The sequence below is a fragment of the Aquila chrysaetos genome, chromosome 22 (assembly GCF_900496995.4).
Source record: "Aquila chrysaetos chrysaetos chromosome 22, bAquChr1.4, whole genome shotgun sequence".
Lineage (NCBI taxonomy): Eukaryota > Metazoa > Chordata > Aves > Accipitriformes > Accipitridae > Aquila > Aquila chrysaetos.
In genome coordinates this window covers 3,405,390-3,422,393 of record NC_044025.1, presented here as the reverse complement: position 1 = coordinate 3,422,393, position 17,004 = coordinate 3,405,390, and the positions used below count along the sequence as shown (strand labels likewise).

Sequence of the window (17,004 nt, the reverse complement as noted above, 5' to 3'; positions counted from 1 at the left end):
AGGTTAGAGCGGCTAAGCGGGCACCTGCCCGGGCGGCTGCTCGACGCCCTTTCCCCGCGAGGCGTGCCGGCGAGGCCACGCCGGCCACACGGCGTGAGAGAACAGCCGCCCGCGGCCGGCCCGGCCCGGCCCGGCCCTGCGGGGTGCCCGCCGCCGCTCCGGCGGGTGCGGGGCCCGGCCCGGCCGCCTCCATTTTGTGATCCGCGCAGCGCCCCCCCCCCCTCCTCCCGCCACGGGCCGCGCTCGCGACCACCCTCCGCGTGAGTGCGGGGCGGGGCGGCGCGTGCGCAGAGGCGGGGCGGCGGGCTGAGGGGGCGTGGCCGGGGTGCGGGTCTCGCGAGAGGGCGCGGGCTATATCTGGGGGTGGGCGGGCGCGCGGCTTCCTTTAGTGCGCGTCCGCCCGCAGCGCCGCAGCCCGCCCCGCTCCTCCCGCGCGAGCAGGCCGAGAAGATGGAGGACAGCGCCATGGACATGGAGAGCATGGGCCCGCTGCGCCCCCAGACCTTCCTCTTCGGTAACGGCCCGCCGCTCCCCCAGCCCCGCGCCTTGCCGGCCCCCTGCCGGCCGCTCCCTGCGGGGCCGAGCGGGAGGCGGCCTGAGGCGGCGGGGCCCGCGGCCTGGTGCCGGCCTCGCGCCGCGCCTCAGCGGGGGGCGGGAGGGGCGGGGGGAGGAGAGGATAGGAGAGGGCCTCGTCGGGGGAGGGGGCGCGCGCCGGCCGTTACCGCCGCGCGCTCCCCCGCCGCGCGCGCGCCCCCCCCTTCCCCCCCCCCCCCCCCCCCCCCCCCCACGTGGCGCGCTGCTCGCACGTGGCGCCGGCCCGTCCCGGTTCTGTTCCCCGCGCCGCCCGCCCGTTCCTAAGGACGCGGGCGCGCTCGGAGCGCCCAGGCAGCGGGCGGCCGCGGAGCACATGGCGGCGCGGCGGCAGGCGGAGCACGTGGATGGGCGGCGGGCCCGCGGCGCCACTTGCTTGCCGGCTGGCCCCGGGGGAGGCCCGGCCGCCGGCACCGGGCGTCGCGGGAGATGGCGTAGCCCCGGGCAGCGCGGAGGACGCGGATGGGCCGGAGAGGACCGCGCCGGGAGCTGCGTGGTCGGCGGCAGGCCGCGGACGCGCCTGGGATTTTCCCCACCCCGCGTGTCGGTCTTCTTGTGTGCCTGGAGCGCTGTTGGTTTTCCGTGCGAGTGCAGGGCCTTGAAGCAAGTTTTAAAATAATAAGGGTTTGGCAAATACCAGTGTCTTAAGTAAAACGGTATGCTGATGATTAAATGGTCTTTTCACAGGCTGCGAGCTTAAAGCAGATAAGGAGTATCAGTTCAAAGTAGACGATGAAGAAAACGAGCATCAGTTGTCTTTGAGAACGGCAAGTATCGTTTGGTTTTTAAGTTGCGGGTTTTAAGTTTTTGTTTCGAAGTAGTGTTGTGCGGTGTTGAGAAGTGACCTTTTTTAACATGTACATTAATTTCCTTAAACTTGCTTACTTTAGTGGTAAGTGTTCTTAAGTGAATCTGTTAAAGAATAAGCTCTTTTTATTGGGAGTGGAGTGTACCATGTCAGTTGAAATATTTGCTCTACTGAAAAAAAAATACAGAATATCCACTGATGTTTTGTTGCTTGCACCAAGCAACGCAAGGGTGGAGAAGTTTAAAAATAAATTTACAGTCGGTTAATAAATGTATAATAAGTGGAATTAAGAGCCAGAATATACACTCTGACATCTCTAATGCAATAGTTTGGATGCTACAGGAGCACAGGAGAAGGATAGATTTATAAGAATCCTACATGGGCACATTTTAGTAGCCTTTATTGGAAACTTTGTTTTAAAAAGCTTTTCCATATATTCCCTAAACATAATTCCAGTACTTTTTTCCATAAGCAGCTAATAACTAAATATAAATGGGGGGGGGGGCGGTTTATGTTTTGATTTAGTTTCCTTGGTGTTGCCCTCTGTAAGGGTGTAACTGGGAAACACTATTTTTCATTCAGATAATTCATCTAACAGACTCCTCACTGAGCAGGATACTCCTGGAAATCAGGATCTGTACACTGTGAGTTCTTAGATGCGACCTTCAATCTTTCTGCTGCCACACAAGCAAGACACTATTTCAAGGCCTTTGTTCTGGGCTGAGCATGTTACTTTTGGTTAGCAGAAAGATAATATGCCCCAACTTCACAGGCAAGGAATTGGAGAGTTGTAGCATCTGTCTACTTTATGGGTTGTTACTGTGTTTATTTAAATACAAAGAGATACCTTGATGATACCTGGAAACAAAAGTGTGCTAACAATTTTGGATGGCTTCCTACAGCAGAATTGTTTCCTACAGGAGACTTGTGTAATAATGCTCTCCAAACTTATTCACAGTGATACGACACTTTAATATAGGCATTGCAATTTTGTGAATAATCATGTGTCTTCAGTCCTTGCATTTTATGAAAATTATGGCCTGGACTTGACAATGACTAATTAGTTCTTAATTAGAATTTCTTCTGAGGGAAGAATATAACAGTAAGAACAAGTTAATGGTGATAGTTTTTATATCTGAATGCTTGTCATGCAGATGAAATTAGTCACTGAGTGATACTTGAGTTGTATGGCTTTATCCAAAGATCCTGTTCTTGGAAAATTACCTGTAGTATCTCTTCCGATGCTGTGCCCTCTGCATGAGGGATGAAGCAGATTGGATGCATACCAGTACTTAGTTTTTAGGATTGTGGGAAAAAAGTCTAATTCAATAACTTGGCTTTTCAAAGACAAAAATTGATATACAGGAGAGATGGGGCTTGAAATAACAAATGACAAACTGGAAATGTCTTAAGAGGCTTGGAGGATCTTAGACATAGCTACAAACAGAAAATGCCTTGGCAAGCAGAGGAAGGAGTTGATGGTAGATAAACTGTGAAGGTAGCAAATACCTGGTGACTGATCTGTGCACCTGATAAAAAGGCTACATGTGTAAAGATCGACTGACACATGTCAGTTAAGATACAAATGTGGTGATGGATGGGTATGAGGTGCAGAATGAGGTGGGGAGAAAAAGGATAAAAGTGAAAGGGGAGGATTGATGGGTACAGAGGTAGAAAGTGGCCTGAGGTTTTCTCTAGATGTCTTACTAATGGTGGCTAAGAACATAGAGGGATGATCCATCACTGCTTCATTATCTATTTATTGCCAGCGTGCATTCCTTCAGTGTAGAAATTAAAGAACATGACGGGATACTTGCCAGGCACTCAGTAAATAAATTAATAGTAAGTGCTGTAGTATGGCTTGAACTGGTGCAAATGACAGGAGTAACTGGGGATGGAGGGCATGCTCTTAAATTCTTGTCCCGGTGGGTAGTCCCACCAGCTGAATGATGTAGTGTTGTTGCTAACCCTTTTGAGAGGTGAGATCAGAGCAGCAGTTTGACCTCTTTAAATTTACAGTAACAAAACTTGCCAGGAGTAGTGAATCCTAGATCTTATTTCTCAGCCTTCAGTCTGATACATCTAGTCTGGATCATTATAGCCTGCCTAAAACTGAGCTCTTGGAGAATGGAAACTTGAGTTGTATGCCTCTGCCTGAAGTGTTTACACCCACGTCTTACATGGCGGGTGGAAAGCTTTCTTTTAATGGGCAGTGGGAAAGGAAACAAGAGAGCCTTGTTCACTGGTCTCGGGAACAGTTAGTTGTAGTACTTCAGGGGATTCTTGGTTTTCGCATCTCTTGCATGTAATCCTGACTCAGGTGCCAGCGGTTCAGAGAACTGGAATTTCAGGCCTGTCCCATGTCTGTCACTCATTTGCCTCCCTGCAGCTACGGTTTTTGAATCTTCAGAAAGCGTCAGACTTGTACTCAGTGTAAGGAATCGAGGCACTTGAGTTTCGAAATGCTCTGGGACAGCAGCTCTCAGTCCTTGGTGAATTAGTGCAGAAGGCATATGCGTGAAAGACACTACTGAACTGAGCAGTTGTTAAGACTTAACTCATTGAATGTCAACTAAGCAAAAAAAAAAGTGTGTAATGTGATGAAGTGAAGCAGTTGACAGATAAAACATGGTGGGAAGAGGAAGGATGAAGGCTGTGATTCTGTAGTAGTGATAGCAGTTCTCTCCCTTCCTCTAAGCATGTGTTTGTACTTATGCCTTTGGGCCAGCTTCAGTGCTGACTGGACTTATCACTGACCTGTTTCAATGCAGTCATCCAGTAGCAAAATGTCTATACTTCTCACTCTTGTCAAAACACATGCCTTGAGTTGCATCTTGCAAGTGCCAGTGTTAGGCTGAAAGAGGATATTGGCTTGGGGGGGGAGTGCAGCTGAATCATTAGCAGTCAGAAATATAAACTTCAGTCTTAAGAGATGCAGAACAGTGATTGGGGTTTAAAAGACTTCAGAATATTTGGGAAGATTCTCAGAATGTGCACTGTTCTGTACTTCACAGGTTACTTTAGGGGCTGGGGCCAAAGACGAATTACATGTTGTAGAAGCAGAAGCCTTGGACTATGAAGGCAACCCTATTAAAGTAGTACTGGCATCTCTGAAAATGTCCGTGCAGCCTACGGTAAGTACAGGAACTTGGAAAAATTCTACTATAAATTGGGTGTCAGGTGAGAAAGACAAGTTAGAAAAGGTTTTGGTTGAATTTTGGTGAAACTGCAGTGATCAGTGGGTTCAGACAAGTGTCAGTTTTGGCCTGTGTAATAAATACAAGCTAAATATGAATATATTTTTGTTGTGCCTAGTAGATTTACTCTAGTCATCTGGAGATGATAGACTTTTGTTCAAATTGTGTCTTTTTTTAAAGAAATGGTAGTAATCATGCGTATCATCTCTATGTATACAAAGGTGCGCATTTGCAAGCAGATGCATCTGTAGCCTGTGTTGCTTTCTTTGAGCCTGGGGTGAGAAAAATCTAGTTTTTCCGCAGGTCCCAAGCTTTCTTAAGAGATTCTAAAGGTGACTGCTACCCTTTCTTGATTTGAAGGCACCCTACTTGTCATTCCTGCCATCTGGAAAGTAGTTTGAATTGGTGTTGCTGATGTTGTACAAGTGGAACTGTACAATGCTAGGGGCAGGTGTGATGGATAATGTTCAAATTGGCTTTGCTACCAAGATAAGTAGAAACAAATGTGGATCGGTCTGGCTTTGAAAAGTGTGCTTTAATTATGGTAAGTGATGAGAATGTAGTAAACCCAGTTGTGGCTTATTGACCCTGATTTGACTCTAAACATTTCCGGAATATTCTGTCAGATGGGAACTTGGAGTAACTGTTAGCCTTGGAGTCTACTGATGTTGGTGCTGTTGGTTTCATTTGAATGGATTGTCTGTTACGCATGCTTCGCCTTTAATATTTGAATAAATAACAGTGCTTTTTTCCTTAGGTTTCATTAGGTGGCTTTGAGATCACACCACCGGTGGTGTTGAGGTTGAAATGTGGTTCAGGGCCTGTTTACGTCAGTGGTCAACATCTCGTAGGTATGTATTGCTCTGGTTAATAATCTGTGCTCTTGCTACCTGTCAGCACCAACAGAACTTGGTGATGTATCTGGTATCTCAAGTGGTACTTTCTCTAATACTGATCCTCTGAATCTTTTAATTCACTGTCCTCAGAGGTGCGAGGTAACTGTAGGACAAAGGAGTTCAGAGAAATGCTTGCATACCTTTTCTTGCCTCATTTTGTATGGGTAAGGGGAGTTTGTCAGCCTTGCAATTTGAATTCCAATTTCTCTCCTTAAAAATGGGTGTTAGGTTCCCAGTGTTAGTATCTCACAGCAGAAAAAGTGAGCTTTCTGCTTATCAGTTGAGAGTGTGAGAAGACTGCCCATGAAATAGTTTTAAGTTTGCACTAAAAGCTAAGCTAGGACTAGCCTTCTCCTTTGTAGAATTGTCTTCGAAACTGATCTTCCTCTCTAGAAGTTCTCTTAAATATGTCTCCTTAGAAATGGAGAAAATTTTATTCTCTAATTTTCTATGGCTTCTTTTCTGTGAGGAATGTTACAGGCAGTGTATGGATAGTTATTCACCCATTTTGGATTTCATTCAGTGTGGTAGTGTTTGCATACAGTCAACTGGAGAAGTTTCTGATCTCGGTGGTGAGACAGCTAGTGGGAAGCTTCCTGCTATCAATTTAGCACCTAAGTAAGACTTTGCCTATTTAGTTGTGGGTGATACTTTCCTGTTTGTTTCTTACTAGCAATCTTGCTTTAACTATTGTTAAATGAGGTGGGGTTTTTTTTACACATTGCCATCATTTTATCAGCATTAGAGGAAGAACCAGAATCAGACGATGAGGAAGATGATACAAAAATTGTGAACACTTCGACAAAGAGACCAGCAAGTGGAGGAGGAGCAAAAACACCACAGGTATATAGACTTTAAATCAGCTTGTCTGCCGAATTTTCTTTTGGTTTGGTGTTGCTGCCTCTAGGAGTAAGCAGTTAGATGGCTTGGTATGATTTACTTAACGTGGTCTTTTGATACCTGCGTCTTGGGTCTTGACAAGTACTAAATTATGGAAGCGTAGTTAAGTACAGATAGTTTCCAAAGCTTTGCTGGAGGGGCTAATGTGAAGACTGCTTTTATGTGGAAGTTTTGTCCACTACAGTAACGGAGTGTGTGCAGATTCTAGCATAAACATCAGTGTACTGCAAGAGTTTAAATGGTGACTGAAGCTCTGGAGTGCAGAAGGAAAGGTTCATATGCTCAGAGCATGCTGTAAATTTATCAATAGCTTTTGACTTGGCAGCTCTAACTTCATGGTTTTTAGGTAAATTGATGGAAGATAGTCTTGTAATTATGCCACAAATTGTTTTGGATCAAGGTTGCTGTTTATTAAGACAAAATGGTGTTGACACTTAAAATACTTAATCTTTCTACAGAAAAAAGCAAAATTATCGGAAGATGATGAGGATGATGATGAAGATGATGATGAGGAGGATGAGTATGTAGTCTTGTTTTGATAATGTGTTTTGAAATGTAGTGTTAACCATTTCAGAATACGAATTGTGTGACATAACTGGATGTTAAGTGAGCAAGCTACTTGTTTATCTTGGCTACAAAAAGCTCAGAATTACCTCAAGTTTACATCCACAATGCAGTCTAAATTAGTGTTATTCAAATATGTCACACTGGGTTATAAAACTTAGTTTCATGTAATTCATTAACTTCTGATACAGAAATTCTAAGTTTATTAATAGTAGTGGAAGTCCTAAGATACATGCCTTCAGTATTAAAGCAGAAGGGAATGCATTTAACTGCTTTAATGGTAGTAAGTAGAGTATTTAGCCTAACACCTTCCTATGTATTAAAACAAGGTGTAAGGTAGACTTGGGAAGATGACTTGCTTCCTTCATCAACAAAACATTTAATTGGGAGGGGGAGGGGGGAGACTAATTCCTAATGCAGCTAAAGCTGTGAGTATAAATCTTGAGTTATGGTGAGTGACCACCTTTCTAATTTTAGTGATGAGGATGACTTAGAGGATGATGAGGAAGAAATGAAAACACCAATGAAGAAAGTAAGTGGTGCATATACATACACACACATTGTGACCCTCTTCACCCCTGAAGGATTAAACAGCCTGTTTAATGAACTTGAAAGGAAGTGAGTGGTAACACCAGGTTGACTTAATATCTGCAGCTAAGCTTATTCAGATGGGGAGCAAGTGCTAACACAACTTACTAATAGCTGTTAATTAACTGTCCTGATTGAGTCATCTTTGAGGATTCCTGTGGAGACCCCTAAAGCAGAAGCAGGGGGAGGGGAAGCTGTGTTTGTGTGAGATAGCTGTTTAGGTTTGAAGTCTGTATTTATTGTAATGCAGAAGCTAATTGAGGTGTCCTCTTTGTGCAGTGTTCTGTTTTGTAATGGACTAGATATCAATAAAAGGGATGACAGTAATTGGGCAGATAGTCCCTTAAATCAATGAGTTCAAGCACAGCTGTTTGGAACGTGTGAATGGGATGCTTTTGATTTAGCTTAGTCTGTATAAAGACATTGTAATAGGACATTAGAACACTTCAGTGTGAATGGGCATCCAATCCATGTTTTATTTACTTTGTTGCAGAGGGGTTCTTAACAGCAGGCATATGCACATGCGCAGTTGTCAGACTGGTATGATTTGTGTATGGCTATTGGGCAGCAAACAAAATCCTGCTCCAAGATGTGAGTTGTGCTTTGCCATTTCAGTTAGTCCTGCATGCTGTGAAAAAGGTCTTTTTAGCAACCTAACTTTCAGTAAAAAAAGGATCTAAATGTGTGAGCCCGTAGGAAAAGGTTCACTTCAGGCAGCTGAGTGCTTGAATGTGAACGTCAGCCCTTGAGTGCCATCTGGTGGTAAAATAAACTGTAAGACAACTTGGCAACCGCAGGGGGTAGAAAGTAGTAATTTTTTGGAACTTGCGTACTTTGCTTGACTTTATATGTTCATATCTGCTGTTTAGAAACAAACATTCAATGGTTTACTTCACTATATGCTGCTCCTAATGAATTTCTATAGGTGATAGTGCACAATAGTTTAAGGCCTGGTAAAGACGATCTGAACTGCAGATTTACTGCCATCTAATCAAATCTAGTGTGGCTGAACGAAATGGTCCCTTGAGTTACATAGGAATATAAGTATCCAGTTCTTAAATATACATGTGGCATAGCTCACACACATCCCAGATGATGGTTCTGTATGAAATGCCAAGCAAAAGGTAATTGTTGCGTTATAAAAAATAAGCAGCACTGAGTCAGATCTTGGAATTGCAGTGCCATCTAGAATTAGTCTTATGCAATATCTGCCCCCAAAATTTGGCATGGTAATAGATGAGGAAAGATGTAATATGGTGGTAAATATAGTGGAGGTCCCACATAGTTGTATGGCATCATAACAAAATTTGATCTTGGTTATGTTATGTATTGTGCTGCACCAACAGTTTTTCATTTGAGTTCCTGTAGCATACATGCTTTTTGTTTAAATAATGGACACTGATCATGTTGCATGGGCAATGAGAATGCTTTTTTGTTTGAGGTTAAATAGTATGTATTTGTCACTAAGTCTTGAGTATTATGTTAGCGAGCTTAACGTTTACTAGCAGTTTTTCATGGCAAATGAACTTAAGTGCTTGCTTTTCAGCCTGTCCGTGAGGCTTCAGGAAAAAACATGCAGAAAGCAAAGCAAAATGGAAAGGACTCTAAGCCGTCCACACCAGCATCTAAATCAAAAGTGAGTGAAGACAAATGAGTAAAACAAATGTTTATTCTAGTGTTGAAGTTAGTTTTCTTGCCTAAGGGTAACTTTAAATAATGTACTAACCATTAAGTTAGGTTTTTGAATCTTAATATGAAGCATGCTGGGGACACTGTTCATTGCTTCATGTTCCCCTGTGAAACCCTTCAGTGATCGATATATAACTACGACAAGATTTGAAATCAGACCTGCTGTCCCTTGTGGGTATTGGTGGTCTTATGGTTTAAAATAACAAGTCTGTATTTTTCTGTGTAGCTGCTTGTACAAGAGGACGAGTGCCAACTGTGTTGCCACTGCAGTACAGCAGGAGGCTGCTGCTAATAAGGGAGTCTCACTTAACTGATCCTGTTGAGAATTAACAGTTTTCTTGTTCAGTTTCTTTGTAGTTGTCAAGCTTCCGTATGCAGCTTTTCCTTGCTCCATGTACTTGAAATGCATGCCAGGAAGGTTGATAAAGAAATTAGTGTGGGATGGATGGCAGGATAGCATTTGAAAAGCAATGTAGATGTGTGCCTTTTAAAACATGTCCTAATGTGGCTGCAGTTGTGGTGTAAACTCTAAATCACTGAATGTTTGGGCTATTTTCGGTTTCATTTCTGTTGGGAGAAAGCTGTGTAGGTACCTGCCCAGAAGCATAAGATGCTAGCTACGCTAACTGTAGTACCTCCAAACTTACATGTTGTTCTTTTCCATGTCTTCAAGGAATGTGTTGGAAGCACAAATTTAAATGCTGTGATTTTTTGAAAACTATGTGAAGTATATGCGATAGTTCTTTTATTATGTATAAATTCTGCAGTAGGTTTTAACATTCTTGTTTATAGAAAACTTGATCTTGTATACTGAGTAGCTCTATGTATGTGCAAGTTCCTAACAATGAATAATAATTTTCAGACTCCAGATTCCAAGAAGGATAAATCTCTAACTCCAAAAACACCAAAAGTCCCTCTGTCGTTAGAGGAGATTAAAGCAAAAATGCAAGCATCTGTAGATAAGGTGAGTTTTCAGAAACTTCAGGTTTCTCAGCCTTATTTTTACATGTCATAGATCAGAAGAATGGGATGTTTTCAAGAAACGGTTATATGTCACTGATTGCTGTGCTGTTATCAGTATGTTGATGTTGAAGCTCAGAGGAATGAAAATCATTTGGGACAAAGAGAGGCCTCTACTCATGAGAAACAGAACTGCTTTGTTTTTGTATTCTTCCAGTAGTGGTGATGAGTAATTTGGTATTTCGTAGTGAATTCAGTTAAAATTTGAAAAAAACCCCACACATCAAAACACAAAGCAACAAACCTTGGGTGATACTTATGCTACAGGTGTCTTAACTAGTGTACATGTTTTGTTTTAGGCAACTAGAGTAAAGCAGAGTTCTTCACATGCTTGGAATAGCTTGGTCCTAAAGCAGTATCCAACTTACATATCCAGATGCTTGTAAGGCTTTATAACTTCCAGAAGGGGGAGATAGGTGCTTGTGGCATGCATTAATGAATCAAGGAAGACCTGAAAGCATTTGCTTTCTGAACTGGAGATCTGGGGTTAATTGAGTCTCCCTTCAATGAATGCTTCATCTTCTGAAGGTCACAGGGCAGTCACTTGTCTTCTGGTTATCAGCTTGACTAGCATTTTGTGGTTTTGCATATGAATATTCTTCTTAGCTGCTATTTAAGTATAAAAAAGAAAATTGCATTTTAATTATAGGCTGGATGGGTGAAAGCATAGCAGGTAATAGCAGTTCTTCCTCCTTAGCCAGGTTTGGAAATGTGTGCGCTAGCTTGGGGTGCAGCTATGTACACACCTGTACTACAGAATAGGTGGTAGTGAGGACCTCACATCTAGAGTATGAGTTCTGATTTTACTTCACTAGCTCAGGAGTGTGCTTATAGATCATATGCTCATTTGTGACTGAACCAGATTCTTTATTGGAGACTTATTTTTTGGCTGATGTTGGTGCTATGAAGAATTCTGTTTTGTGGGTTTTTTTGTTTGTTTGTTTGGTCTGAGATGATAAACTTTTTCCCCCTTACAATGGCAATCAAGTCATCTAAAGAATTAGGATTATCTTCTGCTTAGATTCTAAATGTTTTGAGGCAGTTTTGTTGCAGGAATGCTAAATAAGACAAAAAGTGTTCTGATATGGAGTGGATGCAGAGTGAGCAATGACAGATTGTGATTAGGATCAAAATGCATATCCCTAAATTGTGAACCTGACAGTGATGGATGGTATCATTCTGCTAGGTCAAACTAACCTCTTGGATCTAGTGGATGCTAGGGTGGTTTTTTGCATGACTCAGAGGAGCCATGATTAGTGTTGTTTCTGCAGTGTAAGCAGAAGTGGCTGAGCTGCTCACAGTAGACAGATGTCCCTATGGAGAAAAGCATGCAGACCAGATAACTGGCAAGTAGCTTTAGAATATACTTTCTGTTGCTGAAGAGTGTTTTTACTGGGAAATGCTGTGTAAGCACAAATCTGTAGAAGCAATAGCAGGCAGCTTAATTTAATGTTTTCCAAGGTGGTACTGGAGCATACCTTAGTAAGGCAAAAGATTTGCGCGTTGCCATATACAATAGCAATTCTAGATGACAGGCAGCAAGTTAGCAGCTTTAAAAAAAAATAAATACCACTTTATGAAACTATTAGAGTGGAACTGCTGTATTACGTAGTAAATAGATGTCAACAAGCTAATAGAAAAGCATCAGTAATTGACAGAATCCAGAGGCAGGACGTTTGTCCAAATCCAAGCTTTTTGGTTGCAGTATTGCAGTTTCAGGTATTCATGATGTAGATTTGTTTTCTTTAAACATACAATTGCTGTTTTCTGCAATGTGCCAAGTAGCAGCTAAGTGAACTATCATAATTGGCTAGGTATATTTCAACTGATGTACTTGAAAAATGGGAAAAATACTACTCATGGGGCATGTGAAAGTAAATCAGTGTCTCTTAAAATAGTGTGCTGTATTATTTTGACTGGAGATGGAAAGAGACATGAAGAAAAACCTTGATCCATGAATTATTACCGAATCTGCTTTGTACATTTGAGTATGTGCAAAGACTATTTCAGAGATACAAACAAATGTCTCTAGAACAGTTCTTTAAATTTATAGAACTGATGTGTTGGAATGAGTCTTAAAGGGTAGGTGAGAGATCAGTTAATTTTTTGCTTTAGAGAGCTGGAGTCAGAAACCTACCTGTGAAGGATAGTAATGTCTCAAGTTGCATGCTGTAGTAAGAATCCATAAATATGCAATTAGTTCTAGTTTATCTGAATAGCATATGAATGTCGGCTACAACAAGGTTATTTTAAGTGCTGAATGCTTGCTGTTAGGTTTTTGAGCATGAGCAAAGGTGTTTGTACAGCCATATTAGTGTGTAGGCACTCCTGTGAGAAATACCTGTGTACTGTAGAGAAGAAAACTTTAAAATGGTTTAAAAGCAGATTGGTTTGGGATGTTGCAAGGTAAGTTCAGTAAAACTGAAAAGTGTTTAAGCTTCATAAATGGTTACTTATCGGAGTCATTAAATGACCTGCATACACTAAGGCTTGCTTTTTTCAAAATAGGGTTCTTCCCTTCCTAAGCTGGAACCCAAATTTGCCAACTATGTTAAGAATTGCTTCAGGACGGAGGACCAGAAGGTAACTCAATTTATTGGAACTTGATAAAATCCAAGAAACTTTTATAACCTGACTTAGGGATTCTTTTCCACTTCTTAATCTTTACAAGCTTTGGACTGTTTCAAAGGGTTACAAACCGCGAACAATACTTCAAATTAAATAAATGGGAACGGTTTTAAGGGTTTAGTTGGCTAAGATGGGAGAGCTAATATTTTATTACATTTTTCCAGCTTTTATATGGTTGGTAAATTATCTCTTGCTTACTAAACCCACAGAATTTTCCTTTTGGCACCATATTGGCTAAGGAAATGAGCTGTGGTTTTCCTTGCTGCTGAATTTGGCCACCTAGGCCAGTCTGCTGTTCAGCCTTTTGTTGGGGAGGGTGTCTGGGAGGGGGAACTGTTTTGCGATTGAGATTATGGCTTTCTTGCTACATTTTCTCCCAAAGTCAACTGAACTCTTGTAAGAGGGCAAGCCAAAAGGTGGTATCAGGAAGCAAGTTTCTGAATTGGTTATTACTCAACATATACTAGGCTAAAATGTGTCTTAGATTTCCCTATCAAAATTCCTGTAAGTTAAAACCCTTCCAGTGACAGAATTCCTTATGCTTTCCTGCTTCCCTTAGTGGTTCAGAGTAAACTTGTCTGATAGACAAATTGATAGGTTCTTGAAAGAATGTTTAAAAGCAGTTAGCCTCAGCTACTGGAGTTGGTCTGACATTAGCCAGGGTAGGCAGAGTTCAGCCAATATTTGCCTAGCTGGTCCACACCCATCCTCTCACTTACCTTCACTGAATTCTTACTATTGTGACTTACAGTGAATAACAGTCTTCTAGCAAAAGGACCTAATATCTTGCTTTCAACTTGATTTTCTCTGAAAGGAATGCATTTTTTGTTGTAATTTCATGTCAATATTTTGTGGAGTAAGTGGAGATAGTAAACTGAAAATAATTACAAAAATGGATTTCAGTTTCTAACTTTTTGTGTACACTTCCAGGTCATTCAAGCTCTCTGGCAGTGGAGACAGACTCTGTAAGAAAAGAAAACAGTTTAAACAGTTCATTAAAATCTGCAGTCTTATTTCTGTAACCATTATTTGGCTGTCCTTTTTACAAATGCTGAAAGAGCTTTCCCTACTGTGTCTGATAAATGTCATCCAGATTACCTTGCCAAGAATGTGTTGTCCAAAATGCCTGTTTAGTTTTTAAAGATGGGACTCCACCCTCAGCTTCATTTTAAGTATGTATGGAATGTTTTGATAAGGCATGGTGGTGGTGGTGGTCAGACAAATGGAAATGGTGGGGAGACTTAAATGTACGTGGAAAAAAAAATAAAATTTAGTATTTTAATAAAGTACTATCGTTTCTTTTTTTATGGGTTGGGGGTAGTCTGCATACTGAACCCAGAAGATAACAGGGCTTTAGAGTTCTCATAGGAACTATTGCTAAGTATTTTACCTACTTCTCTTTACCAAGTACACATCAGTCTCATTTATGTTGTCAACTTTAAAAACAACTTAACTCTGATTCCATGAGCTTTACAGTTACTGAGCAGATGATTGGTGAGAAGACTAAGTGGTAAGTGGGGCTTTATTCTTGTCTGGAAGTGACCACTAATTACATAATTGCTTAAAACAGCCTTTCCTGCATCTCGATTTCTGACCCGCTTCATTGCTCTTTGGTTTATGGTTTCGCTTTAACAACTGAGTTTTGTAGGGCTTGCGACTCCACTTGTAAAATGTAATACTTTTGATTTGGGTATTGCTGGCTGTGCTGTTCTTCTGAGGGGCTGCAGTCTCTGAGGTTGTCTCACGTAATGACCCTGTGAGGGTTTTGTGGAGAAGAGAATTAGCTTGAATGCTGTAGGGTGTGCCTAGAGAACTCACTGATGGAGATCAGTGCCAGTGGATAAATTCCTGCGAGTGACGAGGAGTTAATCTTCAGCAAATCGCAAAAGCTCAGATGGGCAGGTAGTCCTGTCTCGGTTCCTTCTGTCTCTTTTGATTATTGCCTACCAATGACACTAAGAGGCAGAGTTAAATTTTTGGACCATTCTTGGTTGTCATATAAAGTAGAAATGCCGAGGTGTAAGGTCTCTTTCAGATGCAGGGGAAGGATAGCATGGGTGTCATGCCTGGCACCAAACTCTTCCTCAAGGCTCTTGTCTGAATGCTGTATCACTTCAAATGCTTGAATGCTATGTCGGGGTGTAGTAACTGCAGTAATGGTATGGACACAGAAAGAATACTTAATAAGAACATTTAAGCAGTTGTAACTAATTAAACTTTGATTTAATCCTTGCTATGTGTGAGAATGCAACTGACTTCTGTTTTTCACAGCAGAAAAATCTTGCATGAGAACAGAAGGGCATTAAAGCAGGCTTTAGCAGGTTGGCTTTTTTTTTTTCCACTTAAAGGACTTGCACAGTTGGGGTCCTACAGCGGTTGCCTTCACAAGACATGGTAAAAACTTGGATTGTGCTAATTGGGCATGGGTTCTCTTTTTTTTTTTTTTTTTTTTTTAACTGGGTATTCTTTTTTCCAAGTAGTTCTAGAAGCAGAATGTATAATTTGGTTTGTAAAATTGTCACTGGAAATATTTTTAAGGTTTGCTATTACAAAAACCTTAGTTTCTATAGTTGAGATTCTGGGCACGATGGAAACCAGTGCAAGTTTCCAGAAGCAAGTGTTTCTTTTTGGAAAAACAAAGACAAGCAAAGTGCATGGTAGAGAAGCGGCACACAGTGCAAGTCTAGTGTCAAAGATTCATTTAAGCTTGAGTATAATTGCAGCATGTGAAAACGCAGAGAATAAGGGTTTGAAATGCCTCTTTCGGTGGGGTTATGTCAATAGATGATGTCATATGCACAAGTAAGAGCAAATTTCCCTGGTGAAATAGAGCTAATGGCACAGACAGGCTTATTTAAGCAAAATTGCCCTCAATTTTGGCTGAAACAAGTGAAAATTGTACAGTAATTTCAGTAAGAGGCTATCCAGCCAATAAAATATTCTGAGTGTTAAATGTTTAAGAAAAGCCAGGGTGTTGCCTGTCTAGGACATTGACCAAAGCAGGTCTGTGGGGCACAGCCCCACTCGGCATGAGGATTGCAGGGGAGGATGGGAGCCCACCTGAGCAGTTCTAAAGGAAAACGCATTCCTGTGCTGTAGCCAAGGTATAAGGTAAGTCAAGTCTTTGTTAGGATGCCATTAAGCATCATGAGGCATCTTTGAGGCATCTACATCATGGCATAAAAATGATTACTTGGCCCGGGTTAGCTTGCTCGCTGTTTTCTGCCGGTTTATGTTCTTGCTGCTCTGGCTGTGAAAAGCGGCCAGAGTGGCTGTCCGCTCCCTGCTCCTGGCTGCGTGGCGGTCTGCCCCATCCCTCCCAGGAGCAGACCTCGCCCATTCCTGCCAGTCACATCTCCAAACACTTTGCTCCTGTTGGGACTGGCCATCCGATGACTGGGACTGCTGGGCTGCGCAGCCATATCCTCTAGGATATTCACATGCAGCTGCCAGTTCTTCCACTTCTTTGAACAGAGCCTCAAAGGTTGAATTCAAAAAACCTTAGTTTAAGCTCAGATGTGAAAATACCTATTGAAGAGAAGATGCCAAATACCAGATGTGGGTTATTGAAGTACAGTTCTTGACTTTCTGCAGAGCTGAAACATGTTTTTATCATGGTAGTAATGGCATGATTGCAACAAAGCTATAATCTTTTGGTAGCTACGTTGAAGGTTTTAAGCCCGTGTGATCCTGGTCCTTGAGGATGGCTTATCTGAGAGCATGGAGGTACATAGTCAAGTGTATTGATGCCAGTACAGGCTTTCTTGCTCTGCTGTGGGAGAACAACTTGCCTTCCCCTTACAGGATGTTAAAATGCCTCTCCAGGGGCTGTCCTTTGACCTCCTTTCTCCACAGATTTCTCCCCCTGCTGCCTTCCCATTGCAGGACCCTTCTGCTCCTTGCTTTTTCCAAGCTCTGTTTTCTCCCATAGGTGTTTCATTCCTTACAAAGAACAGGTAGCCGGCTGGTGTTCCCCTGCACAGGACAAGGGGAGGGCCACACAGCTGAGCGGGTGTGCGGCACCACGCGGGGTGTGCAGCAGCACTGTCCTCTGCTGCACGGTGTTGGCTGCAGATACACCGTACAGATCTATTTTGTCTCCAAGTCTCTGGTGTTTCTCGGC

The 17,004-nt window shown here is 42.4% G+C and overlaps 1 protein-coding gene across 1 annotated transcript; it reads left to right on the top strand.

Moving 5' to 3' along the window:
- The first annotated feature begins 361 nt into the window (after positions 1 to 361).
- On the top strand, positions 362 to 14,170 carry NPM1 (nucleophosmin 1). The gene is made up of 11 exons (XM_029998157.2): positions 362 to 514; positions 1,279 to 1,358; positions 4,414 to 4,533; positions 5,354 to 5,447; positions 6,232 to 6,335; positions 6,851 to 6,912; positions 7,434 to 7,488; positions 9,091 to 9,180; positions 10,096 to 10,197; positions 12,762 to 12,836; positions 13,812 to 14,170. The coding sequence occupies exons 1-11, from the start codon at positions 451 to 453 to the stop codon at positions 13,848 to 13,850; spliced, it is 885 nt and encodes a 294-aa protein (XP_029854017.1). The 5' UTR covers positions 362 to 450; the 3' UTR covers positions 13,851 to 14,170.
- Positions 14,171 to 17,004: the final 2,834 nt, after the last annotated feature.

Excerpts from the sequence above, each read along its gene's own strand:
- NPM1 (XM_029998157.2), top strand. The coding sequence starts at position 451 with ATGGAGGACAGCGCCATGGACATGGAGAGCATGGGCCCGCTGCGCCCC. Across the intron at positions 9,181-10,095 it reads CACCAGCATCTAAATCAAAA|ACTCCAGATTCCAAGAAGGA; the intron begins GTGAGTGAAGAC and ends AATAATTTTCAG. Across the intron at positions 10,198-12,761 it reads TGCAAGCATCTGTAGATAAG|GGTTCTTCCCTTCCTAAGCT; the intron begins GTGAGTTTTCAG and ends TTTTCAAAATAG.